An 18,160-nucleotide genomic window follows, 5' to 3' on the forward strand; every position below is an offset into this window, starting at 1 on the left:
GTCACTGTACTCTTCTCTCTACTTTTGTGTTTGTTTAAAATATTTGTACAAGTTTAAAATAATAAGGCCGGGCGCGGTGGCTCACACCTGTAATCCCAACACTTTGGGAGGCCAAGGTGGGTGGATCACGAAGTCAGGAGATCAAGACCATCCTGGCTAACATGGTGAAACTCTGTCTCTACTAAAAATACAAAAAATTAGCTGGGCATGGTGGCGGGCACTTGTAGTCCCAACTACTCGGGAGGCTGAGGCAGGAGAATGGCATGAACCGGGGAGGCGGAGCTTGCAGTGAGCCGAGATCAAGTCACTGCACTCCAGCCTGGGCGACAGAGTGAGACTTCGTCTCAAAAAAATATAAATAAATAAATAAATAAATAAGTACCAGGGTTACCAGGGGGTATGGTATATGCTGAAGAATCATGAGATACTGGTTATAATTTCAAATTATCTATATTTTATCTCCAATAAAAATAGATAATTTAAAGTAAAACCACAGGAACAAAATGTTTTTAGATATCTCCAAATTCCTCACTTCCCTCCTCTAAATTCAGGTGGGTCACTTCATACTTTCTCCCATCTGCAGTTCCCAATAGGCAGGTCCTGGAGCCCAACAGTGGTGGGGCAGGGAGTGGGGATTTAAAAACTGCATGATGAGCACCAGCAGGAAAGAGGACTGGCGCTGAGAGGGGAGGAGGGGCAGGCAGGAGTTGGAGCAACTCCCCTGGGGAGTTGCTGCTCCAAGGAACTCCTTTTTCACCCTCTGAGAGAAAGTGTCACAGGACCACAGACCCTTGGTTTTCACGGGTCCCATAACCTCCCCCAAATTGCATGTAAAATTGTGTGGGAATGCAGGTGAGTGCATTTCAGCTGGGGCTGGCTTTGGCAAGGCTGTGGCCTTCAGTAGATATCAAAGCAGTCATCTAGGTCTCGTGCAGATGATGGAAAACATGGTGCCTTGACCCAGAGTCAATGCCAAAGAACTCGGCTAGGACATAGTACCCAGTCATTTAATTAAACCTAATCTAGATGTTGCTATGAAGATATTTAGTACATGTGGTTAATATTTACAATCAGTTGACTTTATGAAAAGGAAATCACCCTCAATAATGTAGATGGGCCTCATCCAATCAATAGAAGGCTTTAAGAGCAGAAACTGCAGTTTCCCAGAAAAGAAGAAATTCTGCCTTAAGACTACAATATCAACTTCTGTCTGCATTTTCAGCCTGCTGGCTTATCCTACAGATTTCCTACTTGCCACCCTAATAATTGCTTGAGTCAGTTTCATAACACGAATAAACACACACACACACCTTATTGGTTCTGTTTCTCTGATGAATCCAGAATAATACAGAATTTGGTACCTAGAGTGATTCTAGAGGAAGATAATCCTTTTAAAACGTTTATAGCCAACAATAAAAATCTTTATTAAAAATGTTGAAAAGCATAAAACAGTAATTATAAATTAGCAAACACCCAACAAGAAAAGCAGTTATTTTATTTTCCTTAGACAGTACAAGCAAGAGTAATTGGGATCTTACTCACTGTCAGCCACCATTTGCCCTAGATGTCCTTCACTTAAAACAAGTTGTTAGCTTGTGTTTTTGGAGTGGAAACTCACATGGCTACTAAGAAACAACTCTAAAAATGTAACTTAGGCACTCAAAATTCCATGTGCCATGTTAACATGTAATGATGGTTCATATTACAGCCTCTCACAATAGGTAAGCATTATTTCCAAAGTAAAATTAAGTCACATTTATGGCTGCTAGTGAATGCGGCACAAATGGACCCTGAAGATTCAGGCATCGTTCTGCTCTGGAGTAGGGCTTCTGTGGCTCCAGCAAACTATACAAAGGCTTTTTCTTTCTTTCTTTCTTTCTTTTTTTAGTGTATCTTCTGTGATACTTCAATTATTTTACCCCATTAATCATTTTCTTTCTTTTCTTTCTTTTTTGAGATGGAGTCTTGCTCTGTCGCCCAGGCTAGAGTGCAGTGGCACATTCTCTGCTCACTGCAAGCTCTGCCGCCCTGGTTCAAGCGATTCTCTTGCCTCAGCCTCCTGAGTAGCTGGGATTACAGGCACCTACCACCGTGCTTGGCTAATTTTTCCATTTTTAGTAGAGATGGGGTTTCACCATCTTGGCCTGGCTGGCCTCGAACTCCTGACCTCGTGATCCACCTGCCTCGGCCTCCCAAAGTGCTGGGATTACAGGCGTGAGCCACCACGCCTGGCCTATTTTCTTGCAAACAAAACTGAAAATATCAGTTCATAATGTGTTTCCATATACCTTGCCCTTATTCAAATGGTTATGAACAAGTGGCCTTCTATTTTCTATTGCCGCTGTAATTATTTGTTCCTGATCTGACAACACCTTCTTCAGCTCCTTTCTCTGGCCACCGAGATTAACAGTCCAACAAGCAATCTTTTGATTCACTAAGTGGCTTAATAGGGCAAGGTTGATTTGAGCCAATACTTCTGGAATGTTCATTTCGATTTGTAACGGAAGTTTTTTCTGAATTCATCCCCACAAGGTGAGCTGGAAAACTGCAACCATAACCAAAGCTAGAAAATACTGGAAGTAGCCAATATTTCATCACCAAAGACTTGTCTCCAATTTTTACTATTGTTCTATTTTTTCCAGCCAGCCAACAGTAGTAGCTGAAAAGCGAGAGGACACTGATGAAGAACTTTGCAGGCCCAAAGAAAAGGAAATGTATGTGGAGCTTTGCTGTGTATCTGTCAGTTCATTCTACTCCACTAGGACATGGTGTTCTCAAGACTTGATGTCCTACAGGCCGTCAGCTGAGGGCAGCGAGCACCCTGAGAGTCAGCTGGGCTTACCTCTTGGTGTGTAACTACACAGCCACAGCATCTGGGTGGGGAGTTGTCCTGCACTTCTGGAATCATCTTTCTTGGTCATGATGGCTACTGCTGTACTGTCCTTCTGAGGTAGGTGAGATAGGGGGTCCACAGCCTCCCTTGAAAGGAAACAAGAGACTTGTCAGGTTGATGGAGAGAACAAGCTGTTTGACGTGCACAAACCATATCCTGGGCTTGTGGTTAGAACATCCTGCAGCAAGGAGGTGGAAGAGCCAAGGGGAACATCCCAAAATCTAAACAAGCACAGAAACCCATGATTAGTGTCCTTGGGCTGACCTATGCTCATTATAATAGTAGAAAACATACCCCTGAGTGGGAAGCTAAGATGCTAATGAGACATGAGGTGTATGTGCTGGTATGTACAACCACAGTGCACGCACGTCGAAGGGACCACAGAACATGCTTAAAACAATACCCCTTCCCACCTATTCATGAATAATCACGTAAGACTCCTGTGAGGAGAGGGTACTGTCTCACTTTTGAGCAGCCTGCTCTGATCAGCTGTCAGAGTGTACTTTCACTTTGCAATAAATTATCTTGCTGACTTTTACTTTGGACTTGCTCTCAAATTCTTTTGTGTGGCAAATCAAGAGCACAAACCGGCCCATCGGCTACACATCCTTCCTTTTTTCTTTCTTTCTGTATCTTGTTGCTAGGGATAACTTTGCCCCTGCTGGCAGCATGCCCCTGAGGATAGTGTGCTGTGGCCGGTGTCCTCCTCGGCTTGGCCTTAGGTCACTAAGCATAGCCCATGGTAGGAGGATCTGAGAATGAGTGGAACTGCCTCATGCAATGGTCCCCATGGGAGTGGCCCACAGGTGCTTGCATCTGTGGCATTTTCACAACTGTTTAAAAAGACTCAGGAATGTACTGTGGGAGGAGAGCAGGTCTGGGGCCTCACCTGTGTCCCCCACCTGTTCATCTGCATGGCCGTGCGCCTGATGTGGTCAGAAGTGAGAAATGCTGCTGCCCCTTTGCAAAGCACTACTTAGTTTTTCTCTTCTTAAAGGTGGTGGCACGATGCCCAGGTTGAGATGGACGCAGGAGTCGGCATCCTAAAGTAAAAGGAGAGACTTTAATAGAAATACCTGAGCTTTTCAATGTGCATGAACAGGGCCTTTTACCCTCTGGCAACTATGTGTTTCTCATGGAGATGTTTCTTGTCCTCAGAGTGGTTTTTCCTTTTTGCAGGTGGTTTATCAAAACAGGAAAGGACAAAAAAGAAAAAGCAGGGGAAGGTGTATGGGGAGCTGGGACCCTGGCCCTGTGCAGGTGACATACAAGATGCTTCTGGGGAGGCTGCTGCCATCTGGGGCACTGGCACATGGGGCACGGCAGGGCCTGCCTTCCTGATGATGCCGCCTGTCCCAGTTGCTCGCCGGAAGTTGCAGTGCCCAGATTAGTTTTGTATTGATGGGAATTTTTAAAAAATACTATATTACATAATTTTATGCTTTTTGAAAATAACTAATAAACTTTTCTGGCTAAGTTGTTAGTAACGGTAATCTCTCTAATGTGCTTAAAGACAGTCAAATCTACAGGGTTCCCATCTTCACTGGATGCCTGTGCTTCCTGCTTGGTCTGTTTTCAGGTGTCTTTGCCTGTTTGTTGCCCCCATGACTGCTGACATCCTGCCTTTTGGTGGAAACCACACTCTTCCTTGCCCATTGAGGATTGGAAAATTGGATGACTAAACTCAATGAAGATAGAAGATAACATTTGTTCTACATGGGTGTCTTCATCACCTGCACTTGAAAGCAAGGCTGAGGTGCAGAAGGTACAAAATGTGGCCACATCCCTTGGCTGGCAAGTGGCCTATAAGCAGTGTGAGCCTGAGTGGATGACACTGTGACACAGTTCAGGGTGCATCACAATGTTGCTCATTGTGACTGCAGGGCCAAAAGGAACCAGGGCTGAGAGGAACCTGGAGACATGCTGGGGTGGGGCCAGACGAGGGCCTGGAGAGAGCCTCCACCCACCCTCACGGGGCCTGGGGGAGACAGATTGAGGAGAGGCACCTGCCCCTCTCTCTTTGCAGAGTGGAATGATAGCTGATGACATCATTGTGAAAGTCACAGTACTACAGAGATGTTCGGACATTCATCAGAGGCAGGCCTGTTGTGGGAAAGTCAGGGCTCTGGTGAGGAAACCTGAGATTCTGCAAATTGGAACTGGGTTATCCTATGGGTGCCCTTTAGAACCCTCTGGGCATGCAGAGGAGGCTCTTCTCTGGTAATAGCTCCCACTTCTTACACTGGAATATGCTGCAGAAGCCTCACCCCTATGATGCAATGGGAATCCCACTCAGTAGTTTTGCAGTAACTAGCTGGTAGGTATGTCCCCGTAGGAGCCTGAGGAGCAGTTCTGGGACTGGAATTTGAGGGTGTTTGATCAAAGGGCCAGAATCAAGCTGGATAAATAAAAAACACCTTTGGCTTGGGAGCACTTTCTCAGGGTATGGGTTTATCAAGGACCTCAGGGCATGGGGCAGACCCACTGCTGGGGTGGACCCATGTAGACTGGAAAAAATGATGCCCAACTCTCAGTAAGTTAGACATGACTTAGTTGTAGGAACATGTAGAGGATGGATAAAGAGGCCGAGGGAAGTTGTTGTGTGGGATGGAGACATCATGCGAGACCAGAAGGCCCACTAGGGCCATGCTCCACAGAGGACCCAGAGGGTACACCTTCCACCAGAGCCTCAGGAACGTACCGGTAAGAGGGACTTGCATTCCTAAGAGGCGTCAGGGTGGTGTCCTCTGCAGGCTGGGTGTGATGGCAGGAAGGAGGTCCTTAGTTGGGCTCATTGATATTCCTGGGGAAAATGTGGCCCTGAAAAGACAGAGAACCAAATGGTGGCAGTGACCTGCAAAAGCCAGAGGGCATGGTTACCATGATAATCTCAGAGGAGCATCTGAGGCAGCTTGATCTGCAGGGAGTTGTGGGGAAGGTTAATAGAGGGTGGTGTCAGAATAGACAGGCAGCCAACAAGGGTGCTGCTTGATATCCATGATAAGAAAGCAAGAATTGATGAGCAGGAGGCTGAGAGTGTTTAATTCAATACAAAGTCATGATCCCACTCTCAATTCCAAGTTTCTAAACTTGGTTGAAGTTCTAAACTTCAACCAAGTTTCATATCCCAGTTCTAGAGGAGTCCCTACCCCAGGAGGAAGGACCCTGGAACCTCATGGCAAGTATATGCTGGAACAATTCCTTCTGTCTTTCTGCCAAGGAGTCTACAGCCATTTACTTGGGGGACTGTACACTTGGAAAGGGAAACAGGCAGAATTTGGGGGAGTATTGACACTGGGTGTGAGCTGATATTGATGCCTATAGGCCTACAGAACCATCATGTCCCCATCACAGTGGGACTTACAGAAGCCGGGAATAAACCTGGACACATCACAGTGGAACCACCGGGTCCACAGACCCAGCCCTGTTTATCTCCCCATTCCCCAAGTGTTTAATTGGCGTTGATGCACTGGCAGCTGGAGTAACCCCCACATTGGGTTCCAAGTCTCTGGAATAAGGGCTTTCATTGTCTGAAACCTCTGCAACTGACTTCATCCTGGCCAAATAAAAAATGATATTGAGTCCCAGGGTGGGTCTTATGAAAGGTACTATAGGTATTGTAGGTGTAGCACTGCCATTAGAGAGCTGAAGGATGAGGGGTGGTGTTGGGGTTGCTTATTATCTTCATGTGACCCAGCAATCTGTCCCCAAAGAAGCCTGATGGGGCCTAAAGAATGAATGGGATTACTTCAGACTTGACAGAGTAGGAGTCATAATTGCAGCTGCCATGCTGGCTGGATATCACTGGTAGAGCAGATTGATAAGGCCTCAGGCACACAGTGTGCAGCTGTGGATTTGGTCAGTGTGTTCCTTTCCACTCCAATGAGAAAAACTATACACGAATTGATTCATGTGGGATCCACAACATGTTTCTTTATGGTTGACCTCAGGGTTATTGTCACTGACCTGCCCTCTATTGTAGAGTCTTCAGAGATCTGAAGAATCCGGCATCCTATAGAATAGTAAATCAGCTCATTTCATCAACAACATCATGTTGACTAGGATGGATGAGTACGAGGTGGAAAGTATGCTGAAGGCCTTGGCAAATAACGTGCTCTTCAGAAGATGGAAGATAAACCATACAGAGATTCAGGAGTGGCCCCTGCAGTGAAGTTTTATTTGTCCGGTGGTTGAGGACATCCAGGAGTTTCTTCTCCAGAGTAAAAGACAAACTGTTGCATCTTGCATCCTCACGACAAAGAAGGAAGCACACTGCCTGGTGAAACTCTTTGAGTTCTGACAACACCACATCCCACATCTATTGCTTTGGCCCACACTCTAGGAGAAATAGGAAGGGACTTACTTCAATTGGGCCTCCCGAGGAAAGGACACTGTGGCAGATTCAGGCCATGAGGCAACACCATCCCTCAGACCCACCTGGAGGTGTCAGTGGTGGGGAAAGATGCAGGATGGAGCTGAAACAAGCACCAGTGGGGAAGTCACACAGAGGGCCTGGGATTCTGGAGTAAGTCTGTGCCATCCACAGCAGAGACATAAGCCCCTGTTAGAAGCAACTTTTGGTATGTTACTGGCCCTGATAAGAGAATACTTGCCATGGGACATCAAACAACCATGTGATTTCAAATGCCTATATGAATTGGCTTCTGTAACTCAGGAAGTCATAGATTGGACAGACCCCAAAGCATTCATCATGAGATGGAAATGGTCCATCTGGGTTGAGCATGAATCCTATGTTGACACCTCCAGAAAACACCCGAACCTGAAGTGGCACTAAACAACCAAGCAGACAAATTGAAGTTAGCCAGCCCTCAGCATGGGTCAGCCCAGGCCTGGCAGAATCAGTGCATCAGTGGAGCAACCACAGTGGCAGGGGTGAGGCTAAATATGGGTCCAGAAGCACTAACTGCCACCTTCCAAGACAGATCCAGCTGCTGCCACCTCTGAATGTCCAACTCATTAGCATTTGAGGCCAATGATGTGCCTCAAATGCTACATTTCTTTAGGTGACTAACTCGCTGATAAGTGATGAGTTGACTACATTGAGCCACTTCCATCCTGGAAGGGCCAGAGGTTCATCTTCACAGGGTTAGGCACCATTCCATGAGTGGGTTTTCCCGTCCTGCTCTCAGACCCTCAGTCAGCACCATTCTCTGGGGACTGTTGACGTTCCTGATCCACAGGCTTGACATTGCTCTTAGCACACTGTCTTCCTGGGGGAACCCACTTGACAGGGAAGTAAGTGCAGCATTTTCACGGCCGTGGGATCCACTGATTCTATCACCATCAGCACCACCCAGGGTCTGCCAGCCACAAAGAATGCCGGACACGTCTTCTACAGGCACAACTCAGTGCCAGTCCGGAGGAAGCACTCTGAGGGCTGGGTGCTGTCTTTCAGGACATGGTGCATTTATTAAATCAGAGACATGTCTACAGTGCTGTGTTCTCAGTAGGAAGAACATGTGGGTCAAGAAACCAAGGAGTGGAAGTGGGTATGGCTCCATGTCTCATTCCTTAGATTCACCTGCTGTGGGATTTTGCACTTCTCATCTCCCAAACCTGTGCTCTGCAGGGTAGAAGGTCCTGGATTCTAAAGAAGGGTACTCGTCAATCAGGACAAATGAGAGCCCACTGAACAACACATTACTATTGCCCGCAGGGAGATTTGGACACTATGTGCCCAGAGACTAGCAAGTGAGGAGTCCCCTCCTCTCCAGGCACAGGTAATAGATCCTAATCTCCAGGAGACGATTGGGCTGCGGTCACACAATGAGGGCAGGAGGAATGTGTGTGGAACCCAGTGATCCACTTGGGGGGTCTCCTGGTTCAATTTTAAGTGTTAGTGGAATTGTCCAGCAACCAAGCCTGAGAGAATTTGATTTCCAAGGGCCCAGAAACCTCAGGAAGGGTTTGAGCCATGCTCCCAGATAATCTCCCAAGGCCCCGCTCCTGTGCTCTGACATCCTCAGCAGCACTGGTGCAGATGCCCTGCTTCCCACAGGCTGTTCCCAATCAGTGATGGGTGACAAGAGGGACACTAAGGGAGACCCATTTCTGGAAGACAAGGGCCAACTGGCTATAGGACTCCTCCATGGCCTTGCTCAACTCTCCTTAGATTGCCTGTGATCTAGGATGTGTCCAACAAACCTCTTCTCCTTTTGTCCCTCACTTGGGGGTCACACTTGCATCTCAGTCTGCTGCCTTTCCCAGGGTTTCCTGGATCTTGTCTCATATTGTCTGGCAGGTGTGTCCTCTAATAAAATACTGCAACTTTACCGTCATGTCATCTGCTTCTTGGAGAATATGGACCAACAAATCATTTCCATTTACACAACGGTGACCTCTTACTTATTCCAGTTTGTAAAATCCTTTTGTTTATCCAACTTCTTCCACCTGCAGTGGCTCCAGTTTTGCTGGTATTTGTATTGCTTTCTTTGAGTCAATTGATGTTCATTGTTTCAAGTTATTAAGTCTTTGGGTAGTTTGTTACACAGCAACAGGTAACTAATAAACCTCTCTTATGTTTCCATTATTCCATAGTGGTTATCTACATCTGATTCATTTCCTTCTATTTTTATAATATTATCCATACATGATGTTTCCCGTTTCTCTACACCTATTCTCTTCTTGATTTTTCTCTTCCTTCCCACCACTTTTTCCTTTTTCTCATGAAATATTCCCAATATATAAAATAACCCTATGTAGTTATGATATAGAAAGCATTCTGAATCTGTATGTTAAAAGTTTAATGCCACAGTATATGGGATACAAGTAAAGAACAGGAAGTTATTAACAGAGTCTGAGTAAAAAGTGCCTGTTGTAATTCTGCAGTCAAGACAGTGACTTAATAATTGCAGTTTTTGCCATTACAAGAATTCTTAGCAAGAGCTATTCACATTGGACCAAAGCCAATTGTAATTACCCATGTGATGGAGAGGATCAGAATGCTATGAAAGTGGTCTTGACTAGAAATAGGTCATTTGATCCTTGGCTCACTGGCATCTCCATAGATTTTCAGTGTACAATGTTCAGTCTGATGTGCAAGGTAATTCCATCTTGCAAAGGATTTGATGTGTTGCATTGTACCACACATACACCTGAATTAAACTTTTACAGAATTGGAAATGCACATTACTGATCAAAATAAATTAAACAGAAAAGATTATATATGAATAACCAGTGATAGAATAGCAAATAGGAAATGGAAAACACAATAGCATTGCCTAAAAAATACTGTAGAAGCACAGAATAGCAGTGTTATTTAGAATCATAGTGATGCCCAAATCATGTCGACCACATCTCATTAAAAACCAGAGCAAAAGATAGCAAGTTTATTATGGAATTCCCACCCAATAGCCAGTTTTTGAAAAATCTTATCCCTAGATTGGAGCTAACCATTTTGGGCTACTGTAGCCAACCGAAGTTACTGACATCATGCTAAGCTAGATGTGTTGACTGAGGTATGAGATTCATATTTTTTCTATCTTAAAAGCAATCTGATTTGCAAATATTTTTAAAGATGATATTTGAATGAGAAAATTGGCATTTGGGGCATTCTTAAACTAAATTTGAGATATCTTAGGCAAAACAAATACTTATTTTTAAGGCTCTATTGTTATGACACTGAAGTCTTGGAACTATTTGATCTAGTTACCATAAGTTCTCAACTGTGTTGCAACTCATTCAAGAGAATATTGTTATTAAAGGTATTTGCAAGAAAAACTCAGAGATACTATAGTATCTCCTTTCTGTGTCTCAAACATTTTTCCCCTCAATACCCAAGGCTCTGCGATGTCTCAAATTTTAATCATTACTTTAAAAAGAGAAGTTTAAAGCATTAAAGAATTATAATCAGATGAAAGAAGATTTGGATTTATAAAATTCTGAAACTATAATTTTAATTTTGCTTTTAACATATATGCAAATTCTTTGATACTCTCCACTTTCCAGAGGTACAGCTTAATTCCCTCCCTGTGAATGTGGCGTGGACTTAATGATTCACTTCTAACTAATGGAGTAATGTTGACATAACAGTTTGTGACTCTTGGTGTAAAACAAAAAACTTACCGTAGCTTCCACCTTTGCTCTCTCTGTCTCTGGGATCATGAACTCTGGGGGAAGCCGGCTGCTGTGTCATAAGTAGACCTGTGGAAAGGTCCATGTGGCTAGGACCGAGGCCTCCTGGGACCATACAACAAGGAACTGAGGCCTTTTCCAACAGCCATGTGAGTGAGCCATTTTTCATGCAAATCTCCAGCCCAGTTGAGCCCTCAGATGATGCAGCCCTAGACTGACAACTGGACTGCAACCTTATGAGAGGCCCTGAGCCAGAAGCACCGCGGGAAACCTCTCCTGGATTCCTGAGCATTGGAAACTGTGGGAGATGATCAATATTTGTTGCTTTGAGCTGTTACATTTTCAGTAATTTGTAATGTAACAGTAAAAAAATGAATACAGTTTCACAAGAGAGGATAAATAATTGCACTTTAATTTTCATTTGCTCTTTATTGTTATCATCATTATTATTGAAACAGGGTCTTGCTCTGTCACTCAGGCTGGAGTGCTGTGGCAGGATGACAGCTCACTGCAGCCTCGACCTCCTGGGCTCAAGTAATCTTCTTACCTCAGCTGTCTGAGTGGCTGGGAGTACAGACATGCACCACCATGCCTGGCTAAAAGTTTTATATTATTGGTAGAGACAAGGGTTTTGCCATGCTGCCTAGGCTGATCTTGAACTCGTGAAATCAAGCTCTCTGCCTAACTCTACCTCCGAAAGTGCTGAGATTACAGGCATGAGCCACCACAACCGACCTAAATTAATTATAAAATATTAAACATGTCATTTGGTTTTAAGAAGTAAGAAGAATTTCCATGGCTAAATAGGATGTATTTTATTATCATTCACAATTACTGCTTTATTTGAACTTCAGTTTCCAACGGTGTCCCAATTAAACTCAAAAGAAAGACCCAAGCCATGCTAGGCTGATTCCATCATCGCCCCCCATGATAGGCGTGTGCGCCTGGTCATTCACCTGACCCCAGTTAATCAACCAACAATAATGTAGGTCCTGCCTTGAAGGGATTTTTACATATATAATTAAGGTCCTAAATCAATTGACTTTAACACAGGGATTATCCTTGGTCGGGTTGTCCTCATCTGGCAAGCCCTTGAAAGGACCGGGTTCTTCCTGATCATAGAGATTGACAATGTGAGATGGATTCAGTGTGAGGGAGTTCCTCCACTGTGGGTTTTAAAAATGAAGGGGCTGTGTGGCAAAGAATGCTGGTGGGCACCAGGAACTGATAGCAGCCTCTCTCTACCTTGACAGCAGGCAAGGAACAGGAACGTTAGTCCTACAACTGGCAGAAACTGAATCCTGTCACCTCTGTATAAGCCTGAAAGAGGTCCTCAAAATGAAAACGTAACTTTGGGAAACCCTAAACAGAGAACCCTCCAATCATGTTCGGATTTCTGACTGAGGAACTGTAAACAAATAAACAAGTGTTGTGTGGTTAGGCGTGGTAGCTCATGCCTGTAATCCTAAGGTTTGTGGGAATGACGCAGGAGGATTACTTGGAGCCAGCAGTTTGAGACTAGCCTGGGCAATTTGAGGAGACCTTCCTCTCCACAAAAAAATTTTCTTTTTTTTAAATTTACCTGAGCATGGTGGTACTTGCCTGTAGTCCTAGCTACTCCGGAGACTGAGGCAAGAGGACCTCTAGAGGCCAGGAGTTTGAGGCTGCGGGGAACCATGATTATGCAACTACACTTTACCCTGGATAACAGGAGGAGGCCATGTCTCTAAAAATAAATAAATAAAATAAATGGGTGCTGTTTAAAGCCAATGTTTGTGGTAATTTGTTATGCAGTCATATAAAATTCATACACAGACTCAACAGGCACATGGAATGAATTTATAAATTGATATGCACACTACATGCATAAAATAAAATATTTCCTTTTTCCAGTATTTTTCATTTTATAATTTTCTGTGATGCAATTAAATTTTAGCACAATCATATGTCATTCAACTAGTCAACAAAAATTAATTTAGTGCCTACGCTGAACTAGGTATGCCCTCATATGCTCAAGTGCCTGACATTCTAGATGCTTCACAAGACCGAGGTGGAGCCACTGGAGTGTTTTAGGTGAAGAAATGACACACTGTGACTCGCAGTAGCAGGACCACTCAGGTGGCAGGTCATGGGACAGTGCTAGAGCCACAATTCAGGAGTGACAGGGTGATGGGGACTAAGGGGAGAGGAGGGCCTGAGGGATGAGAGGGATGGAGGGAAGGGCTGGAGAAGCAGGAGGTGAGGAAAAGGAGCAGAGGGACAGAATTTGAAAGCGGCAGAATTCTTAGGTTTAAACACATTGTTTTATAAATTTTTAATACATCCATCTACAGAGCCTAGCAGGGTGTTCCTTACATTTGGCCTTTAACACCACATGCAGGACTGCCAAAAAATTAATTGCTTTTTCTGCTTTATTTTTCAGGTTTAAAAAAATACTAGGTGTTCCAATAAAATACGCACACTACTTAGATGTAGATACTTCCTAAAAACAGGAAGTGCATGAGCACTGGTGAGGGGCATTGTGACTGCATTGAACACTTGCAACTTTGAGGTGAATGAATGCACTGGCTCCTGGTTGCAACATACAATAACACATTGTGCTACTTTGTATTGAGGAGATGTCCTGGACTCACACAGAAACTCAGGGCTATAGAATGAAGGTAATTTTAGAATACAACAAGATACAGATACATAGTCTGGGAAAGCAAAACTTGGGAGCTCTGCGAGTTGTCAGTTGTAATGCATTTAGACACATTTACATATCAAGGGGACAAAGTAACATTTTTTACACATAAGATTCCTGATAATTCAGGGGTTACCAAGATTCTACTACTCACTGCAGCTAATAAAAAGGAAACTGGTCTCCGTTCTATTTCATATGCTCAGCTACGACTTTTCCAGAGAAGGAAGAGGAGGAGGAGGACGAGGAGGAGGAGGAGGAGGAGGAAGGAGAAGAAAGAGGAAGAGGAGGAGAAGGAGAAGGAGAGGAAGAAGAGGAAGAAGAAGGAAGAGGAGGGGGAGGAAAAGGAGGAGGAGAAGAAGAAACTGTCTCTATACCTTCATTCTCAGGACAAGTTCATTCTCTGGCACCAAGCTCCTTGGGGTGAGTTTTCTTCCAAAAGAGTCCAGGGGAGTCCAGGTATGGAGTGTGAGGCAGAAAGTTCAGTCAAGGGACGGAGATTTCGGAATGAGAACTGAAGGGAGATGGACTCGGTCCCTGCCGAAGGTTTCTCACTGGTTTCTCAGTCCCCGGGCGAAGACTCAGGGAGACATTGAGATACACCCTGCACAGTAGGAGGAGGGTGAGGGCAAAGTCCCAGGGCCCCAGGAGTGGCTCTCAAGGGCTCAGGCCCCGAGACGGCGTCTGGGGTGGGGAGGCTCAGCATTGAGAATTCCCCATCTCCCCAGAGTTTCTCCTTCTCTCCCAACCCGTGTCAGGTTCCTCTTCCTGGATACTCATAACGCGGCCCCATTTCTCACTCCCATTGTGTGCGGAGTTTCTAGAGAAGCCAATCAGTGTCGCCGCGTTCCGGTTCTAAAGTCCCCATGCACCCTCCGGGACTCAGATTCTCCCCAGACGCGGAGGTTGGGGTCATGGCGCCCCGAACCCTCCTCCTTGTGCTCTCAGGGGCCCTGGCCCTGACCGAGACCTGGGCGGGTGAGTGCGGGGTCGGGAGGGAAAGGGTCTCTGCGGGGAGCAGCGAGGGGCCGGTACCGCTGGGGTGCAGGACCTGGGGAGTTGCGCCCGGAGGAAAGTCGGGCGGATCTCAGCCCCTCCTCGCCCCCAGGCTCCCACTCCTTGCGGTATTTTAGCACCGCTGTGTCGCGGCCTGGCCGCAGGGAGCCTCGGTACAGGTACATCGCGGTGGAGTACGTGGACAACACGCAGTTCCTGCGGTTCGACAGCGACGCCGCGATTCCGAGGATGGAGCCGCGGGCGCCGTGGGTGGAGCAAGAGGGACCGCAGTATTGGGAGCGGACCACAGGGTACGCCAAGGCCAACGCACAGACTGACCGAGTGGCCCTGAGCAACCTGCTCCTCCGCTACAACCAGAGCGAGGCCGGTGAGTGACCCCGACCGGGGGCGCGGGTCACGACCACTCCCCATCAGCCACGGACCGTCCGGGTCCCTCAGAGTCTCCGGGTCCGAAATCCACTGTGAGGCTGCGGGACCCGCCCAGACCGTCCACCAGGGAGAGTCCCAGGCGCCTTTACCGGGTTTCATTTTCAGTTTAGGCCAAAATCCCAGCGGGTTGGGCGGAGAGAGGGCGCGGCTAGCTGGACGGGGCTGACTGCAGGGACCGGGCCAGGGTCTCACACCCTCCAGGGAATGAATGGCTGCGACATGGGGTCCGACGGACGCCTCCTCCGCGGGTATCACCAGCACGCCTACGACGGCAAGGATTACATCTCCCTGAACGAGGACCTGCGCTCCTGGACCGCCGCGGACACGGTAGCTAGGATCACCCAGCGCTTCTATGAGGCAGAGGAATATGCAGAGGAGTTCAGGACCTACCTGGAGGGCGAGTGCCTGGAGTTGCTCCGCAGATACCTGGAGAACGGGAAGGAGACGCTACAGCGCGCAGGTACCAGGGGCCATGGGCGCCTTCCCCATCTCCTGTAGATCTCTTGGGATGGCCTCGCACAAGGTGGGGAGGAAAGTGGGATTAATGCTAGAATATCGCCCTCTCTCTGGTCCTGAGTGGGAAGAAGCTTTCTGGCTTTCCAGATCCTGTACCAGAGAGTGACTGTGAGAGTCCACCCTGCTCTCTGGGACAATTAAGGGATAAAGTCTCTGAGGGAATGAAGGGAAGACAGTCCCTGGAATACTGATCCGCGATCCCCTTTGAGCCCTCCAACAGCCTTGGGCCCCGTGACTTTTCCTCTCAAGCTTTGTTCTCTGCACACTGAATGTGTGTGGGGCTCTGATTCCAGCTCTTCTGAGTCCCTTGGCCTCCACTTAGGTCAGGGCCAGAAGTCCCTGCTCCCCCCTCAGAGACTCGAACTTTCCAAGGAATAGGAGATTTTCCCAGGTGCCTGTGTCCAGGCTGGTGTCTGGGTTCTGTGCTCCCTTCCTCACCCCAGGTGTCCTGTCCATTCTCAGGACGGTCACATGAGCATTGCTGGGGTTTCTCATGAGGAAGGCAAAGTACTTGAATTTTCTGACTCTGCTCAGATCCTCCAAAGGCACACGTTGCCCACCACCCCATCTCTGACCGTGAGGCCACCCTGAGGTGCTGGGCCCTGGGCTTCTACCCTGCGGAGATCACACTGACCTGGCAGCGGGACGGGGAGGAACAGACCCAGGACACAGAGCTCGTGGAGACCAGGCCTGCAGGGGATGGAACCTTCCAGAAGTGGGCAGCTGTGGTGGTGCCTTCTGGAGAGGAGCAGAGATACACGTGCCATGTGCAACACGAAGGGCTGCCCCAGCCCCTCACCCTGAGATGGGGTAAGGAGTGAGACGGGGTAAGGAAGGGGATGAGGGGTCGCGTCTCTTCTCAGGGAAAGCAGGAGCCCTTCTGCAGAGTCAGGGCTGAGGCCTGGGGTCAGGGGCCCTCACCTTCCTCTCCTTTCCCAGAGCCATCTTCCCAGTCCACCATCCCCATCGTGGGCATCATTGCTGGGCTGGCTGTCCTAGCAGTTGTGGTCACTGGAGCTGTGGTTGCTGCTGTAATGTGGAGGAGGAAGAGCTCAGGTAGGGAAGGGGTAAGGAGCGGAGTCTGAGTTTTCTTGTCCTACTGGGGGTTGCAAGCCCCAGGTAGAAGTGTGTCCTGCCTCGTTACTGGGAAGCACCATCCACACACACACAGGCCTACCCAGCCTGGGCCCTGTGTGCCAGCTCTTACTCATTTGTAAAGCACTTGTGAAAATGAAGGACAGATTCTTCACTTCAATGATTGTGGTGGTGGGGACCTGATTCCCAGCAGCCACAAATCACAGGGGAAGGTCTCTGCTGATGACAGACCTCAGGAGGGCAGTTGGTCCAGGACCCACATCTGCTTTCGTCGTATTTCCTGATGAAGTAAATGTGTAATCTGCAGTTACACATTTCTGGAAACTTCTCTGGGATCAACAACTAGGAGGTTGCTCTAGGACCTTATGGCCCTGGCTCCTTTCTGGCCTCTCACAGGACATTTTGTTTCCACAGATAGAAACAGAGGGAGCTACTCTCAGCCTGCAAGTAAGTATGAAGGAGGCTGATCCCTGAGATTGTTGCGGTATTGGTCAGGAGCCCATGAGGGAGCTCACCCACCCTACAGTTCCTCTAGCCACATCTGTGGGCTCTGACCAGGTCCTGTTTTTGTTCTACCCCAATCATTGACAGTGCCCAGGGCTCTGGTGTGTCTCTCACAGCTAATAAAGGTGACACTCCAGGGCAGGGGCCCTGATGTGAGTGGGGTGTTGGGAGGAGCAGAGGGCACTCAGCTGTGCTATGGGGTTTCTTTGACTTGGATGTCTTGAGCATGAAATGGGCTGTTTAGAGTGTGACCCATCACTGTGACTGATGTGAATTTGTTCATGAATATTTTCTCTGTAGTGTGAGACAGCTTCCTTGTGTGGGACTGAGAAGCAAGATTTGTTCATGCCTCCCTTTTGTGACTTCAAGAAGCCTGAATTCTCTTTCTGCAAAGGTGTCCAAATGTGTCTTCACCCCTGTTAGCATAATGTGAGAAGGTGGGGAGACCAGCCTACCCCCACGTCCACCATGACCCCCTTCCCCGCACTACCCCATGTTTCTACCCAATTACCTTTCCTGTTCCAGAGACAATGGGGCTCGGATGTCTTTGTCTCTGTCTCAACTTCATGGTGTACTGAGCTGCAACTTCCTGTTTCCCTATTAAAATTAGAATCTGAGTATAAATTTACTTCTTTAAATTCTTGCCATGAGAGGTTGATGAGTTAATTAGAGGAGGAGATTACTAACATTTGAGAGACAAAATAAATGGAAGACCTGAGAACCTTCCAGAGTCTATGTTTCCTATGCTGATCTGTTGCAGGGCAGGAGAGTAGATGGGGCTGTGCCGGGTGGGTACTCAGGCCACTGTGGGCTTTATCTGGTCACTGCTCAGCCAGGTCATCTTTGCTGCTCTAGTGGCCTTGGTCCTACAGCAGAACTTTTTCCCAGCAGGACCTGTGATCTCAGGGACTCAAATGTTATTTAGGGCAGTC

At 47.2% G+C, this 18,160-nt stretch overlaps 1 protein-coding gene and 2 long non-coding RNA genes across 3 annotated transcripts; 2 read left to right on the forward strand and 1 right to left on the reverse strand.

Annotated features, from left to right (window-relative positions):
• Positions 1–249: 249 nt before the first annotated feature.
• On the reverse strand, positions 250–15,585 carry LOC117088425. Its single transcript, XR_004439203.1, has 4 exons — positions 15,500–15,585; positions 2,973–2,975; positions 2,530–2,537; positions 250–282 (listed from the first exon to the last, which is right to left on the reverse strand). It is a non-coding gene; the product is annotated as an uncharacterized LOC117088425 (long non-coding RNA).
• On the forward strand, positions 5,507–11,609 carry LOC117088442. The gene is made up of 3 exons (XR_004439231.1): positions 5,507–5,596; positions 8,484–8,634; positions 11,033–11,609. It is a non-coding gene; the product is annotated as an uncharacterized LOC117088442 (long non-coding RNA).
• On the forward strand, positions 13,967–17,958 carry LOC117088393 (mamu class I histocompatibility antigen, alpha chain F). The gene is made up of 8 exons (XM_033219647.1): positions 13,967–14,090; positions 14,426–14,645; positions 14,776–15,051; positions 15,298–15,573; positions 16,164–16,439; positions 16,569–16,685; positions 17,139–17,171; positions 17,529–17,958. Exons 2-8 carry the CDS (start codon positions 14,534–14,536, stop codon positions 17,531–17,533), a joined length of 1,095 nt encoding a protein of 364 aa, XP_033075538.1. The 5' UTR covers positions 13,967–14,090; positions 14,426–14,533; the 3' UTR covers positions 17,534–17,958.
• The last annotated feature ends 202 nt before the right edge of the window (positions 17,959–18,160 follow it).

This window comes from Trachypithecus francoisi, unplaced genomic scaffold (genome assembly GCF_009764315.1).
Source record: "Trachypithecus francoisi isolate TF-2019V2 unplaced genomic scaffold, Tfra_2.0 Lachesis_group10, whole genome shotgun sequence".
Classification (NCBI taxonomy): domain Eukaryota; kingdom Metazoa; phylum Chordata; class Mammalia; order Primates; family Cercopithecidae; genus Trachypithecus; species Trachypithecus francoisi.

What these genes read in the sequence shown, in the direction of transcription:
- LOC117088393 (XM_033219647.1), top strand. Translation starts at nt 14,534, where the DNA reads ATGCACCCTCCGGGACTCAGATTCTCCCCAGACGCGGAGGTTGGGGTC. An exon ending in GGAGACGCTACAGCGCGCAG is followed by an intron (nt 15,574 to 16,163) that starts GTACCAGGGGCC and finishes GACTCTGCTCAG; the next exon opens with ATCCTCCAAAGGCACACGTT. An exon ending in GTGGAGGAGGAAGAGCTCAG is followed by an intron (nt 16,686 to 17,138) that starts GTAGGGAAGGGG and finishes TTGTTTCCACAG; the next exon opens with ATAGAAACAGAGGGAGCTAC.